The sequence below is a fragment of the Rhea pennata genome, chromosome 2, assembly GCF_028389875.1.
Source record: "Rhea pennata isolate bPtePen1 chromosome 2, bPtePen1.pri, whole genome shotgun sequence".
NCBI lineage: Eukaryota > Metazoa > Chordata > Aves > Rheiformes > Rheidae > Rhea > Rhea pennata.
The window spans coordinates 40,626,546-40,648,535 of NC_084664.1; the positions used below are offsets into that span (position 1 = coordinate 40,626,546).

Genomic DNA, 21,990 nt, shown 5'->3' on the forward strand with positions numbered 1-21,990 from the left:
CTTTCTTCCAGGAGCAACCTTACTGACTAATTTGTGTGTGGAAAAAAAAGCAATTGAGAATAGGATACGCTTCTACATCTGGAGCAGATTACAACTGTTTAACAAAGCATTACAGTCATTGCTATCGTTTACAGCATCTTGTCCAACTGGATCTACTGCTAGAATTTAGCTGGGCACAATGTAATTTTACAAAGTAAAATTTGGCCAGTTTAAGAGCTATAACAATATTATGTAGACATTTGTGATTCTGTTTTTAAGTAGGAAAATAACATTTCTTAATTTTCTTCTCATCTTTGAATGCACCACTTTAGATTGACATGGTGGTGGCTCTGTAGCACGTTGCTGACGGTAACAGCACTGAAGCAGTTTTTCCCAAAAGTTTTGAAAAAGGAGTCAAGCCTGTACAAAAATGAATTAAGAATGGAAAATTAAAGTGAAGGAAGAAACAGTAGAAATATCTTGGTTTTCATGCCAATTCTATCTGCTTTTAAAAAGGCTACTTAACTTTATCTGTCTTTACATCCTTAAAATGAGAATTTTTAAACTCAGTATTAAGCCAGTCTGTCTCCATGATTTTTCTCTCTTTCTCCAGTTTTCTTTCCAAATATTCACTATTCCTCTTGTGCCTACTCTAAGAAACTTAAGGGGAAGTCTTACCTTATAACAAGTAACCAGTAGTGGTTACCAGTAATGCTACCTTCAAAGTTGCTTGTCCGTCTCTTGAAAAGTTTGGCCAGGATGGAGAGAACCAGCTGATTTCCCTTCAAAGAATGCTTTTGGACCTCCAGCTGTGGTAGTCCTTCAAGGGAAAAGCTGATATTTCACCTCCTGTGCTCATCTACAGCTTTCAACACGCGGTTAGAGAACTTTTATTTGAAAATTTAAATTGTAAAATTGACTTGAGATCTTGTGTTCATTTCCAAGACTGCAGAGTTTGGGAAAGAGAGTATAGATGGGGAAGTGACTAATCTAGTTTGCCTTCTTAAGGATCAAGGTCATTTGATCATCTGGCAACAGTCAGTTTTGCAGGGAGCTTATCCTGTTTTCTGAATGAAAGTAGATTTCTGGCTATGAATGAATGACAAAAATATTGTGATAGGAAGGAACATGGTTATGTAAAGGTAGAAGCATCTCCTAAAAATATATTTTAAACTGAAAAAAGCAGTAGTTATGGTTTGTAAATAAGATTAGTAGGCTGACAGCACAGTGATAATATGTGGAGGCAGTTTGTGTTGGTACCCAAAACCTGAAAAACACAGAAGCCTGGCACTGAACTGAGTTATCCCCAAAATGATGGGGTTGGGGTCCAACATGTTTACTGAGTTCTAGTTATACTCCCAACACATTTGAAGGACTCACCAGGACCTAAGCAAAAAATTAGCTTCTGCTCTGAATGATCTGAGTTAATGGAAAGCGTATGAATAACACCTTAGGAAGTGAGCAACTACTTTGCAAGTGACACAATCAGTAGCAAAAAAAAAAAAAAAAAAAAAAAAAAAAAAAAAAAGTGTAATTATTTATCAAATATGAGCAGGGAAATGTTGACATGAGTTAAAAATATTGCCAAACACAGCATTATCTAACTTAGGTCTTAGCAAGGTGACCAATATTCTTCATAAGGAAGATAGCTGATATTAATTTTACAGATGGTATATGTTAATATAAATCTCACCATCCTTAAGATGCAAGGAGTCAATTCTTTTCTAGATTAAGTTACTCTAATTCAAGCATTTACAATTTTTATTCTAAATATTATGTCCAGTTAGTTTAATTATCTTTGAATTAGTGGAATGATGCTCCGACTATCAGGTCTTCTGTCAAGGGATTTTAATGAGTACCTAGTTGGATGATTAAGGTAAAATGATTCTCTAGTTAATATGGAAGCTTCAGATGTCAAGTTAACATGGTGGAAGCTATTCCAGTGAAATAGGAAGTACATCAGTTGAGAGTTCAAAGGAAAGCATGATTTCAGAGGAGTAAGCAGCTTCATTAAACACCATTAACGATCCCTGTAGATAAATTTTGCCTTTAAATTAATGCCTCGCTTCCAGAGAAAGTAGTATTACTGAGCTTCAACCAATGATGCAAAGAGATTTACACGAGCTGAACATCTGTGATTTCCTGACTACTAACCTTCTAAATAAGATTTTTTTGTTAGAATTCCATTAGTTGTAGCTTTAATAGTTTGCTCCCCCACACACACTCTCTCTGCTGAAAGACAGATGTCTGAATTAAATTCATTCTTTATCCTTACAGGGACTTCATTCTGGTGCCTATTGGATATTGTTCCTATAAAGAATGAAAAAGGAGATGTAGTACTCTTTCTGGCCTCTTTCAAAGATATAACAGACACAAAAGTGAAGATTGCTGCAGAAGACAAGAAGGAAGGTTTGTGTGATTTGCAACCAACATTGATAAGAAAGTTTTGAAAGTCACACAATCTCACACAAGATGAAATGACATAGAAGGATTAAATATCTGTTGAGTGTTATATTTGTAATTTTTTATTTAGAAGCTGTTCCACATTCTGTAAGTGTGGAATAAACTATCCAAGGGACAGAGCATTTTATCCTCAAAATTAAACTTGTTTTAAACTGTGATTTAATTTATTTACTTTCTGTATTTTCTAAGGTAAATTTTAGAAAAACTAGACCTCTTCAAGCATTCTTATATAAAGCTGATTTCAACAGCTGAAAACTGTTTCAACTATTTCAACTGTTGAAAGAGGAATAAATGCAAATTCTCATGTGATTTCGTGGCAGAATGTATCTATCCATATTGTTTAGAAATTATTTTTCCAATTGAAAAGCATAATTGTTCTTGCATGATCTGATTTTAATGTCAATATATGAAAAAATAATACTTAGTATGTCTTTAGCAATATCTAAGTATAAGGCATAAGAAATGTGTTCTCACGTTTATTTGCTTCTGGAAGAAAAATATGCAAGGGTCCTCTTGTAAATTTGGGAAAAGATTATTTGTGCCACTCTAATGGTGCACAGACACCTTAAATCAGTTTCATCTGCACAATGCTATCGAGTTTTGCTACCATCTGTTACAACAAAGCAATGAGATTGGAGAGTAGTGTAGAGGGGAGACTAGAAGATATGTGGTCGGTACTGACTATATTGTCTACCAAAGGCAGTGAACTTGCTCCAGATTTACACCTTGTCAGTGCCCACTGAAAGAAGAGAGTAGTTCTGCAACTTTTCTATGTTAGAAGAACTGTCTAGTGAAAAGTTTTCTGTGGAGGGAAGGAATAACTTTCAGGAATAACTGTAAAGTTTCATTACTGTTTCATTTTCAATTCTGGTACTGCTCTTTGGATTATTTAAATTTGTCACCCCTGTGATAGCCATTTGATCTCTGCATGTCACTGAAAACAATGTAAATATGGCCTTAGGACTCCTTTTCTTCTTCTATGTTTCTGAGGCAGGTGATCAGTTAGTAACAATTTGTATTCAACTTTTGCTGATTTTAAAGCTAGTAAGCTGGTAAGTTTTTCAATAAAAATAGTTATACCTCAGTTATATAGAGACAATTGTACTATAGTATTCTTTTAAAGCATTTTAGTATTTCAAAATAGAAAATATTATGCTTCCTTGTACTGATGAATGTTCTTAAATCAGCATTTATTCTAACAATGTCCGTCTCTTCAACACGGTTTGACAAATAATTTCACCTTTGTCTTGCATTACAAGTCCTGAATAATGGACATATTTTTATGCATTCATCACTTTTTGCATAGAACTTATTTGAGAATTTCTGAGCTGAAAGATTAAAGAAAGGCTTTAAAGTAGCACCAAGTGCTTTTTGCAGATTACCCTTACATCCAACTTCAACTAATCAAAGTAAAATCTTTTTTTATATTTCTATCTGATTTCTGCTTAAGACTTTTTTTTTTTTTTTAAAAAAAAAAGCCTCTTACACTTGCAAATGCTTTAGGAAGACAGTTTATTAAAATGTGATGTGTGAGATCATGTAGGAGAGAGATTGTTTGAACATCTGTGCTCTGTAAGCTAATGGTATACCTCTTATGAGAGATGCAAATTTTCAGGATACACTAACAGAAATCTCATTTAGTGATCATTAGAAATAGGTATATGACTGATTACATGCAAAATGGTAGCTATTGCTTATCAATTAAACATTTCGTAGCTCTACACTTCTATTAAAATGGAGTTCAATGATCTTCAGTTATTTGTGTGAGTTCATGTTAAACTGTTAATCTAAGCAGATTTTAGCTCATGTTAGCTGTTGCACATTTAAAAATTAATACTCCTCCTAGATCTCAGCATTGCACTGGCGGGGGAAGGCACTCATAAACAGCTACTTTTACGTCAGCAAATGCCAATTAATTTCTGTGTTCTACAGGGTAGGTTCTGGGCTTCAGGAATTGCTCTAAGCTTTGGATATAGACATTTTGCTGTCTTGCACAGTATACTCTTTAGAGAGCAGTCTTGATACCATGCTATTCCTTCCCATTATACTCATGTAAAACCGTGGTAATCCTTTTATTCTATGGAGGTATTTGTTCTACAAAAAGTAGAATTTAGTGTGGGGCTTTGCTAAGTACAATGTTTGATGTAATATGATGAGGTAGGGAAGAAGATCCAAACTTTTAGTCAAAAATGTTTACAAACAATTCCAGTATTTTAATTTTATGTGACTATATCTGGCTATATAAAAACAAATTTAATGATAATATGATGATTTAATGGTAATAAATTAAACCACACAAACTGATTCAGTACCTGAAATTTAAAGATATTCAACCCTATGAGTAGTTGATTCCTCTTTACTTTGTCCATATCTACTATCATACATGTAGTGTGTGACCCGTATTTACAGAAAGTGAGTCTGTACTTTGAAGGTATTAAAGATCATTTTTAATATTTAATGAGTAATATCAAGTTACACAGTGTTCGGTATACACCATCAGGTATTATTTTCAGAGTTAGTATAGCCAAAAATATAATTTTATTTGTTCGAAGATTATCAGACTTGTCTTTTCAAAAAACAGGGAACCTATACACATGGAACTGAAAGGCCAGCTTTTGCTGTAAGACAGTTGGCATTATGCACAGTTTTTCATTGCCTTTTTGGCATATCTGTTGTACTTAGACTATATTTATATAGGAAAGAGAGTTTAGATACAAACATGCTCAGTGTGAAACTCTTCTGTCTGTGCAAGGCTGTTGTATTAATAGATTTTACTTCAAGTTTCTCTCTTCTCTCTGTTCTGTCCAGAACAGACTTTGACAATGTGCTTATGGGGCATTAAGATTCACATCCTGCCTCTAATTTCTAAACTTGTTAAAAAGATTATCTAAAAGAAGTGTTTCCCATTCCTTTTTTCCAAAGTCTGCCCTAGACCCCTTGGCAACGTTGTTCAGTAGCGCACTCTCACTGGTCGTACCTCCAAAAGTCATCTTCAGACTTGGTTCTTCCTCACTTCTTTCCTGCCTTTGATACTTTGTATTTTTTTCTGTAAAATCTTGTTCCCCCATACTTTCACAATGACATGTTGCTGAGACTTATCTCCTGGTCTCCCTTTTCTTGTGGATTATCTTTTTGCTTTTCTAGACCTCGAGAGTTTCATACCCTCTTTGTTTTTCTGCAGAACTTTCCTTATCTGTTCTATATCGTCTGTTCATACAAGGTCTGTTGCTCCTTTATGCCAACATGCCTTGCGAAAGTCCACTATTTTGCCCAATTTCACTTCACTAGCCCAAATGCCAGACACCATCTGTGACCTTTTCTTCTGAATGCCTCATTTTAAATAAAAATTTAGCAGATTTTTTTCTGTTCTTCTTCTGTATAAAAGTTTTCAGTGAAATCAGCCTGACCAGCCAATGGTGATAACAGACATTATGTCCTGAGATTTTTGTATAAGAAAAAGAACTTGTGCATGAGAAGATTAACAATCTTTAAGGGGTGTTGGGACAGTTAATAACTCTCTCCTTTGGCTTTTTATTTTTATTTTTTAATTAATTTACCATTCTTCCCCACTCTGAGCTTTTCAATCCTGTATAAATAGGATTTCAGTATTGTTTTCAACAATACATTTATTTTCTCTACTTTGTCTATTGTAGAAATTTACTATACTTTCCGTTTGTTTAATAATACGTATAATTAAGTACAGTTGTGAAAAGTAACTCTTCAACAATTTTTTGCAAAATTTGGAATCCTTAATCAAATTCACGGTCTTTTTCTTTCTAAGGAAAACTTCTTTCATAAAAACAACATTCCCTCCAGAAACTGTTTCTCAAGCCATTTTGTAGGAGACCTATTGTAGTATTCTAACCTAAGATAAGGTGTATTTTGGTAAACTGGCTTAGACTTTCCATTGTCACTTTGGAGGAAAACAGCTTAAATTGGAGTTGTCAGAGTCCAAATCTCAACTCCAATACAGTGAGGTTTGATCTATGTTTTTTTAATTTATCTCTGCACATGGATATTCTTGGGGGTATGCAGAAAGGGAGCGAGATTACAGCAATACAGGTATGAAACTAAGAAATTATTCTGTGACTAATTCTGGGTCTCTAATCTGCATGCAAATACATAATAACTTGGGTTATGTAAACATAGACTGCTATAGTTGTAATCACTGCCAAAGTTCCGCTGCTAAATTTGACTTGTTCCAGAAGAGTTTCCTGTAGCCTTCATTGAAAATCTATTAGTTATTTTTTCATTGAGGAAAATTAGTAGGATTTTGTTTGAAAACAACAAACTTAGGACATGTTCTCTCCCCTATTCTTCCAGCATTAGTATAAAAATGTGTGTAACAGATATCAATCACAGAATGATTAAAGTTGGAAGGGGCTTCCAGAGATCGTCTAGTCCAATTCCTCTGCTCAAAGCATGGGCAATGCAAGCAGATTGCTCATGGTTGTGTCCAGATAGGTTCTGGATATCTCCAACAATGGAAATTCCACAGACTCTCTGGGCATCCTGTACCAATGTTTAACCATTCACACAACAAAATAACCTTTTCCTTATATTTAAGCAGAATTTCATGTATTTCAACTTGTGCCTGTTGTCTCTCATCCTTTCACTGGGCAGCACAGAAAGGAGTCTGGTTCCATCTCCTTTCCTCCTTTCCTCCATCAGATCTTAATAAACATTGATAAGACCCCCACCCTCGAGCCTTCTCTTTTTCAGACTAAATAGTGCCAGATATCTTGCCCTCTCCTTTTATGTTAGATGCTCCCAGACCTTTCCTGGACTTGCTCTGGTATGTGCGTGTCTTTCTTGTACTGGCGAGACCAGAACTGGACCCAGCACTCCAGATGTGGTCTCACCAGTGCTGAGTAGAGGCAGAGATCATTCCTTCGACCTGCTGGTGACACTTTCCACCGCAGCCCAGGATATCATTGACTTTCTTTGCTATGAGGGCTTATTACTGATTCACATTGAACTTGTCCACCAGGACTCCCAGGTCCTTCTCTGCAAAGCTGCTTTCCAACTGGTCAGCCCCCAGCCAGTACTGGTGCATGGTGTTTTTCCTCCCCAGGTGAAGGACTTTGCACTTCCCTTTGCTAAACTTCATGAGGTTCCTGTTCACCCATTCCTCCAGGCTGTCAAGGTCCATCTGAACCATGTGGCAGCATAACCATCTGCCACATGGCATCTGCCACCAACTCCTCCCAGTTTTGTATCATCTCTAAACTTGCCAAGTGTGTACTCTTTCCCATCATGCAGGTCATTAATGAGGAGGTTAAATAATATTGGTCCCAGCATCAACCCCTGAGGCACACCACTAGCAACTGACATCCAGCTGGACTTTATGCTGTTGATCATAACCCTTTGAGCTCAGCCATTCAGCCAGTTGTCAGTCCACTTCACTGTCCAATTATCTAATCTGTACTGTGTCAGTTTGTCAATGAGGATATTATGGAAGACACTGTCAAAAGCCTTACTAAAATCAAGATAAACAACATCACTTCTCTCTGCTCATCCACTGAGCTAGTCAGTGAGTTGTAGAAAGCTGTCAGATAAGTCAGGCACAATTTCCCCATTGTAAATCCATGCTGACTACTCCCAATCACCTTCTTGTCCTTGATATGTTTGGGAATGGCCTTCAAGAGGTTTGCTCTATCAGGTTCAGTCAGATCAAGGTGATGCTGATGAGCCTGTATTTCACCAGATTCTCCTTCTTGTTCTTCTTGAAGATAGAAGTGACATTTGCTTTATTCTAGTTCTCAGGAACCTCTCCTGATCACTATGACCTTTCAAAAGTAATTGAGATTGCTCTCACAATGACATTAGCCAGCTCCCTCAGTACTCATAGGTGCATCCCCTCAGGTCCCACAGACTTGTGTACATCCAATCTATTTAAATATCCTCTAATCTGATCCTCTTCTACTAAGGGTAAGTCTTCATTGCTCCAGACCTCCCCACCGCTCTTAGGGGCCTAGAATTCCTCACAGCTCATCTTACCAGTAAATATCTAGGTGAAGAAAGCATTGAGTTCTTTGATCTTTTTACATGTCCTCTGTCATCAGGTCCCCTGTCCCATTCAGCAGTGGGTCCCCATTTTTCCTAGTCTTTGGTTGCTGATATACCTGTAGAAGCCTTTCTTTTTGCCTTTCACACCCCTTGCCAGATTCGACTCTAGATGAGCTTTGGCTTTTCTAACGCTGTTCCTGCATACTCAAACAGTGTCTCTATATTCCTCTTGGGTCATCTGACCCTGCTTCTGTCTCTTGTATGCTTCCTTTAAATGTTTGAATTTAGTCAAGAGCATCTTGTTTATTCATGTAGGTCTCCTGCCACCTTTTCTTGACTTCCTGAATGTGTGGGTGGATTGTTCTTGAGCTTGAAGAAGGTGATCTTTGAAAAGTAACCAGGATCACTCTTCTCTCCAGGGCCACCTCTCACAGCATTCTTCCAAGCAGATCTCTGAACAAACCCAAGTCTGCTCTCCTGATGTTGTGATCCTGTTGTCTTATTCTCTCTTCTCAGGATCTGGAGCTTGAAGTGGTAACTGCAGCCAACACCACCCCTGACCTTCACATCCCAACCAGTTCTCCTTGTTTGTAAGATTAGCAGAGCACCTTCCCCCCATCAGTTCCTTGATCATCTGTGCTAGGAAGTTATCAATGCACTCCAAAAACCTTGTTCGTGCACTGTTGTGTCATCGCTGCAGCAGATAACAGGGAGGTAAAAGTCCCCCATGAGGATCAGAACCTGTGAATGTAAGACTTCTTCCAGTTGTCTAAAGAAGGCTTCATCTACTTCTTCCTGACTGGGTAGTCTGTGGCAGGCACTCACTATATTGCTCATGTTGCTCTGCCCACTGACCCTGACCAGCTCTCAGCTGGCTCGTTGTCTGTCCCCAGGCAGAGCTCCATGTGTTCCAGCTGCTGCCTTTTATGCAGGGAGCTCCTCCATCCGCCTGTCCATCCACTGCAGCACTGGAGTCACCTGAGCTGTCCCACCACATCTCTGATCCAAATGAGTTTATGGCTTTGCAACTGTCTGCAAACCTCTACTTCTTCCTGTTTTTTTCCCCATAGTGCATTCATTATTATGCAGGCACTTCAGAGAGGCACACAAAAACGGTAAGAGAGCTTCCCCCATAATGCTGTCCTGTAGGCACTTCCTTATTTGTGTGCGTACGCTTGAGATGGGTCCCCTTCTGCTCTGTTTTGTGGATTATACAGTTTCTCTTGCCCACTTCATCTTGCACTCTTTGCTTGCCAACCTGGTCTGCCACTTTCTTGTTTGTTTGCTGGTCATCATCTCCTTCCCTATCATTCCTAGTTTAAAGCTCTCCTCATGAGGTTTGCCAGCCTGTTGGCAAAGATGCTTTTTCCCCAGTAATAAATGTGTATTAAAAGATAGACTCTACCCTTTCCTACCATGGGTTTAACTAAGCATCAGTGTTATGGATTAACTGGCCAGCTCTCTTCTTCTGACTTCCTATTAATCCTGAAGTCTGTATGAATTTCTAAGGAAACAGATTTATTTTGGTTGTGTATCATTTATTTTGATTTTTTTTTTCCTTTTTAGTGTGCCAAAAGAGAAATACCATGTGCTGACCATTTTGAAATCCAGATTTTTATGTAAAAATGTATGTATGTTACATACACTGTACAGGGGAGAGCTCTTTTTCTAAAAAAACTGCAATATGCAGATTCATTTATTTTGCTTAATTATTGTCTTAGCCCATTCCTGATTACTCAAGCTACAGCAGTGACAAATTCAGGGGACAAATTTTAGTTTTAAAGCTCTTTATGACTGTGAGGAGACAGGATATTTGGGGAGGTACCTACAGTTATCTAGATGTGTGGCATCCAAAGGAGCTAAAATTGCTTCAGGATGCATGGGCAGCATGCTGTTTGGTCAATGCAGGGAATGGGTAGAAACACAATCTGACCCCAGCTTTCCCTTTGCTGAAAGGAACAGTATACTGTGGAAACCTTTATTCTCCAATGACTCGATTACATCTTCTCTATGATGACTCTGATCCTGGCTGACCATCAAAATAGGAAGGGATGCGACTGCATCTCTTCCATCCTCAATGAAGAGGAACTGCTTTCCTCCTGTTTAGTGCATGACACTATGGGAAAAAATATATAACTGTCTTTATACTCCCTATTTCTGCACATGTGGACACATCCATGCTTTTCTTCTCCCCTTTCCACCTTCCCTGTGCAAGCAAATAAGCTATATTTGAGCCCTGAAGCTTTAGAGAAACAATTTTTATGATCATTGCTTTAGCTTTTTACTAGCTGTTAAATGCCAGTGGTAGTTGTATTCCAGCAGTTCCTAGAGGGGCACAGAATATATTCTGGAGAAGAGGGGCAAAGTGTCCTTCGTGGCACATTGAAGGAGAAAAGGAGAAAAACAAAAGCAAACTCTGATTGAAGCTCTGATCAAATATGGAGGAGGATTTTATTCTGGGATATCATGGAAGGATGAAAGAATACATGTATTAGCAACCAGGTAAATCTTTAACTCACCAGTTCTTTGATAAACTCATGCAGTCACCTCCTGATTTTCCTTAGAAGCCAAGTTTTCAAGTAATACGTTGTGGGTTTGATTTGTTTTGCTTATAAATTTTGTTTCATTTTAGTTTATTGGACTAGGTTGATGACAGAATTAATGGAAAACATCCCTGGACTTTCCTTATAGAGATCATTAATTTAACTATGCAAGACAGCCTGAAAGAAATTGTATGGGAATGTTTAGTATGCGCATTGCCAATTACAAGTGCTCTTCAAAGCTGTTGTATGTGTAATGGTGCTTTTTGTTTTGTTTTGTTTTTGAGGAGGTTGGGAGGAGAGATTGATAAGAGTTAGCTTTGCTATAAAACAGACCTTTGTATATAAATGTTGTATTTTTGTGGGAAAATTTTCAAAGGAAAGAAATGTCTTTAGAGACTCTCACACGCCTAGATGTAGCCTTGAATCTTGCATTTTAGTAATCAAGAGAGCACTAGGACTAGAATGTATGTTGAACATGTACTCTGTGTTCAGAAACAGTTACACAAATAAGGCAACTTAAAGCATTCTCAAAATTCACTTGTAATTACAACTGTCATGAATGTAGTTTATGCAGTAGCTGTTCTGAACACTGAGGTCCTATAAAGTCTCTGCAGATAAAGTCTATTATAAGTCAGTTCTGTCCAGCTGTAGCAAAGAAATGTACAACTATGAGCAGACCATAATACCTTGTATAATTAAGGTTATAAAACAATTCTGAAACTCTTAGTCCTCAACAGGTAGTCAAAGACAATTTGGAGGTGTTTCAATGACCTCATGAAACATATGCACAGTTGTTAGAATTTTTTGACCTTTTAACTATCTTAACTTTTACCTAAATTGTTTTTTTAAACTAATTCCCCCCTCCCTATTTTAAATCTGGACAGGTTGCAATGAACAAAAAATGTTCAGTAAGATTATGTCCTTAAATACTGCATCCTTATACAGAAAGACAAATATTAGCACTTGTTGAAGGCAGTGGAAAGTTTCTCAGTGACTTACAAGAAACTCCTCTCACCTGCCTGGCTCTAAAGCCACACTTTAGAAAGCAGAGAAATAGGAAAATATTTAAGATCAAAGGCTTTTTAAGAATATTTTAAACATGCTCTGTGTTATTTCACTCATGTTTTCCTTAGTAATGATAAAAAAAGCATACAACTTAGCGGTGTTACAGGAACTAGCATTCATGGTGGGATGTAAAACTTTTTTCAGGAATAAGAAAAATCACATCAAAAAACAGCTGTAGCAGATAAAAATTCAGAAACTGAATTTTGTTCTGTAAAACTACATACAAACACTTACTTCAGGTAAATCAATAGATACGGTCTCTCAATGGAACAATAGCTTAAAATCAATTTACCTTCTGTGTTCTTGTGCTAGATCTAAGTCTATTTTTAGAAGTAGTTGAAGAGAAGCATTTGACTTGGATCTTTTTTTTAAAAAAAAATTCTTAAGTTTATAAGACCAGCATCTGAAAATGAACATCTATTTATTTATTTAGGAGTACACTCCCCTCAACTTCAAACATTGAGGTGGAAAGAGATCTCTTCTTCTTCTAGTCTCTTTTTTTTTTGGGTGGGGGGAGGGTGTTCTTTTATGTGTGTGTGTGTACATACATATAAATATATATATAAATATATATATACACATGTATGTACACACAATATATATATTTATATTTATATGTATGTACACACACTGGAATAATTGGCAGGCGGGTTAAAGGATAGTGGTTAAGGATTTCTTCTCTCACAAGCATATTGCTGTGTAAAGGTCTTTCTGCTCCATATAGCACTAATAGTAACATATGCTATTGCTGCTTTTCTCTACCTGTAATAGCTTCCTATTAGCTGTATAAGATGAATTTTCTGTCAAGGTATGATTTTAGAATGACCAAAATCGTACACCTTGACTTTGTGTAAAAAAACAGTCCTTGTTAAAAAAAAAAAAAAAATCTATGTTTTATATTTACAGCTTTTCAACTGCTATGTCTGTTAAATACATATTCCTATTGAATCACGTAAAACGATTAGAGAGAAGGTAGAGTCCTCAATTCACCATAGTGCTAATGGTTCCGTAAGTGTTTGGCTGCTGTTGACAGAAGGAATGTTCCTGCAGCAAGCAGACCTCCCGCAGCACGTTCCCAATGGTGCTGCTTTTATTCTGTCATTAAAACCAAAACAGGCTTCTATCAGTTTTCTCTTTATTGACATCCACTGGTGTGCTGTCCCCTGGAGAATAAGATCAGAAAGTTATCTAAAGGTCTGAAAAATCCTAAAAAAACTCATATCGGCCTTCCAAACAATCTCTTTGGGAAGTATTTTTCTGTTCATTCAGAATCCTTCTGTACTGCTTTACTCCATTGTGTCCTTTAGAATTGTTTTTTTTATACATATATATGTTTGAGGATTGCCTAAGACATTAATGTGTCATCCTGAGTTAGTGATAGCAGCTATGATCAAGTACCACTCTTTATTCTTTAGCCGTGGTTGTATTTATTTTATGGCATGTGGGCTATTCATAAGTGTTTATGCAGAGACCATACTTTTTGCTACAGTTTTCATCTTCATTGTACTTTTTAGAGGAAGCTGTTTATAAATAAGTTGTAAGATTAATAAACAATTGAGAAATTCTTTAATAAATGGTTTATTGAACCTAGCATCACAGAAGGAATTGCTTACTGCTCATGCTACAGTTTAGCTAACACATCTTACCCTGCAGTTGGGCTGAGTAGCTGGACTATTGCACCCTGGAAAGGTAATGGAGGAGGTTTATTTCTTGGCCTGATTTTAGAATACAGCAGTAGAGGAGATCACATAGGTACCTGAATATGTCAATCCTACTGTAGTTTGAGGAGGGAAGGGTCCAGCCTTTAGCAGCGTAAAGTATTGCTGTTAGCCGCATTACGAACCCTTAGTCTGCCAGGAAGCAGTACCGTGAACTTCTCTGATTCTTTCTTACCCTGGTACTTCTTAGCAGAGAATAAAGTTTGTTTGTCCTGTTCTGCTTTTTGTTTGGTTGGTTGGCTTTTGTTCAACTGGGAATCTAACTCATGTATTCAAGAGCATGTTCTTTCTATAAGAAATTTTCAGCATTGCCTTCTGTTTCAGCTCATGATTGACTTTACTTTTTTAAAAATGAAATAAATAAAAAGGGCCTTACCTACTCTGCTAACTTATTCAGTCCTCTGAGTAAAATGTTAACAGAATAGAAATTCACAAAGTCCTGGAAATGACAGTACAGATTTTCCACACTCTTAAGCCCTTGTTCATTAATGGACTTCATGTATTATTCATTCACAGTTTAAAACAAGCTTCTCCACAGGAAAGCAGGTGCTACTGCAGCTTTAAAGTTATTTTTCATCATACCTCTGCTTTTTTTTCACTATTCGTCAGTAGTGTAGGCAGCTCCCCTTTGCAGGCAAAATATCAGTGCTTTTGCCATGGTCACTCATCTTCTGCCTGAGCCTAGATGCATCAGACCAGCAAAACTAAAGAAAGCCATCTTCCACCAGTGGTGCAACAGTGATGTGTCCAGTATTTGGGTCCTAATGCCTCTAATTCTGTAGCCTAGATGGTCAGAGCTGAAGAAAATCCAAAGTGTGTGACTAGACTGAGGCTCAGAATTTGAATTCTGCTAGAGAGCTTTCTGAAGAGCTCCAGTTTTTACTATGCTTTTGCTGCTTCATGTGTGAATTCCTGAATTGGCTGCTTTGTCTGATGAAAAGCAAAGAAGCCTAGATACATTCTTCTTGATCTGTGTTCTAGAGGAACTCTAAGTGAGAATTAAATAATTATTTTTTTATAGAAATAATCATCTTTATAGGTTTGAGTGTGCTCTGAAACAAATGGTCTGGCTCAGCCCTGCACCATCTGAAGCATAGACATGTAGGAGCTACCTCAGCTTCAGAAGCTAACTTCAGAAAGGCAAAAAGGGTGCATAAAAGCTCCCCATTTTTTGCTGTCTGCTGGCTCTACTGTTGCTGTAATCCCTTCAGATTTGATTGCTTTCTGTAAACGTTAGGGAGAAACAGCTCTCTAACAGTAACAGCCGCCTATTAATAAGGCAAATATTGCTAGTATGTTATCTCCTGGATTAAACAGAAGAGGTGCTTGTTGTTTTAGCTTATCCTCTAACTTTCTGAGAGATACTTTAATGCAGCAATTGTTATGTGTTTTACTCAAAATCACAGGGGAACATTACATATTTTAATAAAAAACAGGTATATGTATATAAAGATGTATTTAGTCATGTTTCAGTTTCATCTGCTCCTGCATAGGTCTACTCATGCTTTACAAAATTTAAACTCATAATCTAAATGATCCTCTGTTTATTCCTTTGGATACACTACTTAATTCTTTAATTAATTACATCTGCCACAGAAAACTAGAAAACCACTCTCAGTCTAGTATAAGTTTTCCTTTTTTGTGCCCAGTGAAGATTCTTAGGAATTTATTCAATTTGCTGAAATCTGGGAGGTAGTTCAGAAATCTATGTCTAAGCTGCTACTATCTATTTAAATCCTTCTCACCTGATTGCTTACATTAAAAACAAATAAATCTCCTGGATTTTCCTGGATAATATCAATGAATTGCTAGATATTAGCCATCTCGTTCATGCCCACATCTACTTGTGTAAGAAACTTTTTGTGGTAATGATCCACGAGTAGACTGGGAGACAATGCCATATCAGAGCATGTCGGGCATTTAAATATTCCATGCCAGAAGAGGGAAATCTAGGTAGTGACTTTAATTACATATTCTATTGTGATATTGAGTAAGCTGAGGGAAAAGTGAATGCAGTTCTTTTGGAGAAATACATACTAATGCTGTGAAAAATGAGAAAAATACCAAGGCTGAGACATTTTGTCAGTAACGTGAGACTTTACTGGCTGAGCTGGTTAGCTTTATTTAAGTGCTGGGAAGAGCTGCATTTCACGAGCATGCATCTCGTGCCAGTGAACGTGCTGCTTCTAGCTCATGTCAGAGGTACTAAACGCAGGCAGCTCGAGTGCACTGTGCGAGAAGATTATGATGGCTCTGCACGTGGTGATGGGTTTGCTTTCCAGGTAAGGTCTTATGTAGGCAACCACAGGAACAAGAGCAGGGGAGTGTTGAGTCACGGTCCATGAGGGCCCAGGGAAGGGCTCCTCTGGCCACAAGCTCAGCCTCCTCCACTCAGCCCCACTTTGCCTCAGGGAGAATTTGTGTCATTTTTTATTTCTTACCACCTGAAGGGCATTACTGAGAGAATGGTGTACAGTTTACATCCCTTTTGATGAAAAACAGTTTATTTTTTACATATCTTGGATTTATAAATATTATATGGTGAATGAAAATGTTCTAAACCATAAAGTGTTCTGGACCATATCCAGCTCTGTACTCTAAATGCTTTGATGTGCTTTGGAGGAGAGCAGACATAGGCTTGATTTTAACTTGGTAAGTAAAGCTGAGTTTACAGTTCTTTTGCATTGCTAAAGCAGGACAAACCTAGTAGAGCTTATCAGAACCTGACGTCTTATCTTTTTGATTTATACCTAAGAGTAGTAAGGGAAAAGAAAAGAGTTTAGTCCTCACTTTCTATTAACTTTAAGTGGAAGTTTAATGTTTCATGTTCTTACAAAATTGCAAACAAAAAAAAAAGATATAAAAGTGTTTGGGGTCTGAGCATGCTTTCTTTACAGCAACCTTCCCTCAGTTGGTAAGAACTCTTTAGCTGTTATGGAACTAAAGATGAGCTTTGGGGAGGTTAGTTGTTTTCTTGGAAAAGACTTTTGAGTTTGTTGCACATTATAGTTGTAGTGCTATAGCTAGTTTCATAAAAAAAAATAATAAAAGAACAACAGAGGAAGGCAGAAAGTAGAGATAAAACCCGTGTTCCTACTTTTGACATCAAGAAGAGGGAGAGTTAAAACTAAATTGGAAAGCGTCCTCTCTAAGAGCTATTTCAAGGGGGATTATCAGCACACAGGAGGGGTTGTGTACATGCACCAGTAGAGAGAGGCCTCAAATCTGTCACAATAGTTGGGGAGATGAGAAATAATTTTGATTTTAAGCACAGGATAAAAATAAAACAGCAGCATTTAAAGTGCCTTTCTGTTCGTGGGTGGATTTACTATTGTGTCTTTTTTCTAAGATCAGTCAAGGAGAGAGAGAGCTAAATACATCAGGTATGTAAAAATTTTTAAGAAGCATGTAGGACATGTAATAATTTTTGAGAACCATGTAGGCATACATACATACATACATATATATATATATACATACACACCATCATATATATAAAAACAAACAATCTCCTTCAAAGTAGTGATCTGTAAACTGCATGTCACAGGAGAATGCAGGTTGCAGATCATAGTCACGCATGTATCAAAGATACAGCTGGTGAACAAAGTAGTTCAGCAAGGATTATGATTGCCTGTTTTCCTAAAGGCACTGGGAAGAGCAGAAAGAAGGAGTGTTCCTAAAGTTCATCCACTGGTTTATGCTACAAATTGGTTTATGCTATTGACACACAGGCCCCAATAACATTGAAGCATCTTATCTGCATATGCATTTGTATTTTTTCACTACTAAGTATTATAATAAAAATGCTTTGTCGTTTCTTTTTTTTAAAAAAAGAAAAATATTAATTTTTAATGAATTTTACACTGTCCTTTTTCAGTCCTTCTTAGCTGTCTCTGGTGATTGACTGGCTCTAATATTAACATAGGGGTAGCGTTAATCCTTCACAAACAGTGGAATCAGCATGTGATGGCAGTCACCTGCTGTGCAAATATGCAATGAGTATAATTTTAAGTGCAGTATCAAGCCATTCGGTCTGGGTAGGTTAATGCATACAGAATTTTTTTGTGGCTGGAACATTAAGCCTACATAGGAAAGATGGGATCCACCCATTATCAGGCCACTGGCACTTAAAACTGAAAATGTTATAAGGATTTTTTATTATTATTTAACGAGTGGGCAGAAATGACAAATGCAAAAGGAAATATGGTTTTAGATACTGCACATCATTGCTGCTTGTAGGAGCAATTAGTCAAAAATCCACTAAAGAGAAAACAGTTCTTAATTTAGCCTTGAGCAGCACACAAGACTTTCTTCAAGACGTAGCCACAGAATAACCTCTGTAATATTAAGTGATCAATTCAACATTCTTACTTAAATGAAGAGCCAAAATAATCCACTACAATAAAGTGATTCTTCTAAATGTGAGATGTACAGAAAAGGAGAAAAATTGATAATGAGAAATTAAGAGAAAATTTTGAAAGGAAAAAAATTGTCTTTGAGATAGAGATGGTTTATAAATATCATATTACAGACTCTGAGTAGATATTTATCATCTACCAAATGACTCTTTAAAAATAATAAACATAAAGACCAACCAAAATGAGATAATCGAGATTAAAAAACAGACAAAAAGACATTATCAGACAAAAAAAAGATCTTCTGAAACTGAAAGCGGTCCAAATAAGAAAACCAGAACAATAGAAAGCTGAGGAGATAAATAAAATAACAGGGGCTGAGAAAGAACAAGGAGCAATTTCCAAGAGAGGTAAACAGCTGTGTCCAACAGATCAGAAACAAAAGGGGAAAAAAAAATCTTCTCCGCACATCGCCAACTAAAAAAACCCAAACCTGTCGGGAATTTTCAAATATAATTGTTATTTGAGATGTATAAGGAATCATTAAGGTTTTAAGCAGAAAAGTTTAGTGTATTTATTATTCATTATGGAGACATCCAAGGAGTCCATGAACTCTAAGGAATCTTTTGTGACTAAAAGTAGAGTTATCCAGAACTGAAAAATCTGACTAAGTTTTAGAACAAAGCAATTTTATGCTATTTATTGTATCGACAGGACCAGCTTGTATACATCAAGCAGTTCAAGAGAACTTCAGATATGATTTATTACAAAATAATTCAGGATAAACAGAAAAGTTAGCTCAACTGCATATAGCAAGAGAAAACCCAAAATGAATGACTGAAAATTTCAGTGAAAATCCAGTGTCAATAAATACAAACACATTGCTCATGGGAAAAAGAAACAACCTTAACTGACTCTGCTGACACTGGCTGGCTCTAAGGTTCCGGATGGAGATGCTGGAGTTGCAGACAGCTTTCAGCTCGTGCTCAGCAGGTAAGAGAGAGGCAAATCAGTTAGGAGCTGTTAGGAACAAAACCTGTGGGGATGGACTACCCTGTGCTCACTCAGCTAAGGACCCGGGGAGGTGATAAATATGAGATGCTGTGAAGATGAAGCCTTTGGCTGAAGAGCCCTGAAAGAGCTGCCTGCCAGAAGCTGGGAGGAGGCATTTGGCCTTTTCAGCTCTGCCTTGGAGCAGATCTGAAGCACATTTTATTGACCGCTCCAGTAGGCAGCGCCGTGAACTGAGCTGCGTGACCCAAGACAGCAGCTTAGTCTGAGACTGCAGAGAAAGGTCTATAGGAAGTTTTAAGGAGCATTTTAAACTAAAATGACAAAGGTAGACTACCATAGCTACCAATACTACAGTGAAGACCCAGTCCAATAAAGACCAAAGTCCATTTTTATCTACAGAAGCAAATAAGCACTTTGCTCAACTTTAGGATTTAAGAACATTTTTCAAATTGTTTGTATTTTAGACGCTTTGCTGGGTCAGAGATTTAAAGACAAAAACTTCAAAAAGAAAGAAGTTGGGGGGGGGGCAGAGTAGTCCTTCATTTGAGGGTTTTCTGGATCAGCCCTGCAATGTATCACCTTCTTTCTATCACCCGCTTTCCTTCTGTGTTTCACCATCTTTGATGTGATGTGGCACTTTGATGTGCTGCAGCTCTCTAGCCCTCCTGCAAGCGCCCACGGTGGAGATGGGGAAGCTGCAGTACTAATCATGGAGGTTTTCCCTGTGCCATTCACAGCTTTCTTTTGTGTAGCTGTTGGTTTTGTAGAACAGTTTGGGTTAGAGATTTCTTGGCAGGACCACTCTTTCTAACTGAAATGGCAAAGTGCTCATCTGGAGAGGTCTCTGTTGCATGGGTTAAATGAAATATTCTTGACTGAGAAATTTGGAGAGTTTGGCTTCCTGCAGTTTCCTCATGAATGGCTCCATATTATAAAGCCAAAAACATTTTTTTTTTTTAGATATCAAACCTTTCATGCTTTTCCTGGATAGGTTTCAAAATGTGCCTATTTTGCTTGTTGTTAATTTCTGGCTGTGCTAATTGGTTTTTCTTTTTTTTTTTTTTTCACCCTCATTTGTATGCATTGAATTAACTTTAATTAAACTTGTTTGACGGACAGCTTTTTCCTTTATTCACGCAATTCCTTTTTTCTTAGTCCTGACACATTGCAAAAAGCCTACTTTCATTTACCCTGGCATCAATCGACTGTAATTCCATTAGAGTCACTGGACTTGCATTGAATTTACTGCTGGATAAGCAAGAACAAAATTTGATCTCATGATTGACAATTTCAGACATCTGAATGGAGGAAAAAACCCAGAATTGTCCAAAACACAATGTTCAGTGTTTACCCTTAATGGATTTCATGTCGCTAAGGAATATGTCAAGTGACTGCTACATCGTAGGAAAATTAGAAATCTAAAGACATGAAAATAAGAATTTGATATTACTAATGATCAAGGTTGTAGATTAACATATTCTGACATAATAAAGCCTAGTACAAGTCAGATTCTTTGTTCTTAAAGCACACTACAAGAGGAGATTTCTTTTCTTTTCCTGAAATAGAAGTTAGGTTAAGGACATTTCAAGTGGTTAATCCTACCACCGTTGCCTCTGGTCAGTAAGAACTATTATTATTTAATTTCCCGAAACAGTACATTTCTTTTATCTTTGAAATAATATGTTATAATTGATTATTTCTGAGTTGAGTGAAGCATTTGACTTTTAAAAGTGACTCTTATTTTTCCTTCAGAAGAGGGATTTTGTTTTCTTAACTGCAAAGATTTTTTTTTCCTTCAGAAGAGGGATTTTGTTTTCTTAACTGCAAAGATTTAGGCAAAACCTAGAAAAGGTGTTTGTAATTTGTACATCTACTCTTATTTCTACCAAATGCTAAAATGTCAGTAGTTCATCTCTCAAAGGTTAAAGTGCCATCTCTTGATTTCAAGGGACTCTCACTTCTGTTCTACAGAAAAATGGAAAGGAAGAGGAAGGGCAGGGTCGCATTTTGATTCAGCACGAAGACGGAGTAGAGCTGTCCTTTATCACATCTCTGGACACCTACAAAGAAGAGAGAAGAACAAATTAAAAATTAATAATGTAGGTGTAATTCATATAAGTTTCTTGTTTTTACATTCCCTTTATACCTATGTTACCTTGCTTCTGAGAGCAAAGGATAGCCTAACTAGTTTTGCTAAGTCTTATTCCTTCTCTCTCTCTCTTTTTTTTTTTTTACTGTCATTTCATTTAAAGAATGTGTTGTAGGAGGTCAGTAGATAGCTAATCACAATTTTATCCTAGTAAGAGGAGTAAAGTGTACTGAAGTGCACTTCTGCATACTGTGGTATTTGTTACAGTTCATATGTCAAGACAGTGCATTTAGCCATACTTTATACAGACGTTTATTTTACACTAGGAAAACCCTATTATAAAATTTCATAAAATATTTTTAGCTTCTAGTTTACCTTACCATCCCAATTATTCCATTTCAATAATTACCATTTGCCAAAAGAATCCATGAAAAATTCAAGGCATTACTCTAGCTGAGAGTCTCTATATTGTGTAAGTTCCAGAATGTCACACTTTGTTTAGAAAAATTTTTATATGAATGTTCCTAGGTTTGTGAAGGTAAATTAATATTTCTTTTCCTAATTGAAGTAATTCTGATTCTTCTTTTAAATTAGCATTTGTGTTTTCTTAGTAACTATAAGTAAGTTCATAAAGCACCCTGTAGATGTTGCAAAACCAAATTCAAACAATAAACAAAACCAAAAATGTAACAGCAGAAAGGCTTTTTAAGGAAGTGTGTTCAGGAAAAAGAAAAACTCTCCAAGTTTATGAAACT

The 21,990-nt window shown here is 36.9% G+C and overlaps 1 protein-coding gene across 1 annotated transcript in view; it reads left to right on the forward strand.

Moving 5' to 3' along the window:
- Positions 1 to 21,990, forward strand: part of KCNH8 (potassium voltage-gated channel subfamily H member 8) — a 197,030-nt gene that overhangs the window by 76,631 nt on the left and 98,409 nt on the right. Inside the window, exons 3-4 of the mRNA XM_062567830.1 lie at positions 2,257 to 2,388; positions 21,118 to 21,245. Coding sequence (XP_062423814.1) covers positions 2,257 to 2,388; positions 21,118 to 21,245 — 260 coding nt within the window. The remainder of the gene's footprint in view (positions 1 to 2,256; positions 2,389 to 21,117; positions 21,246 to 21,990) is intronic.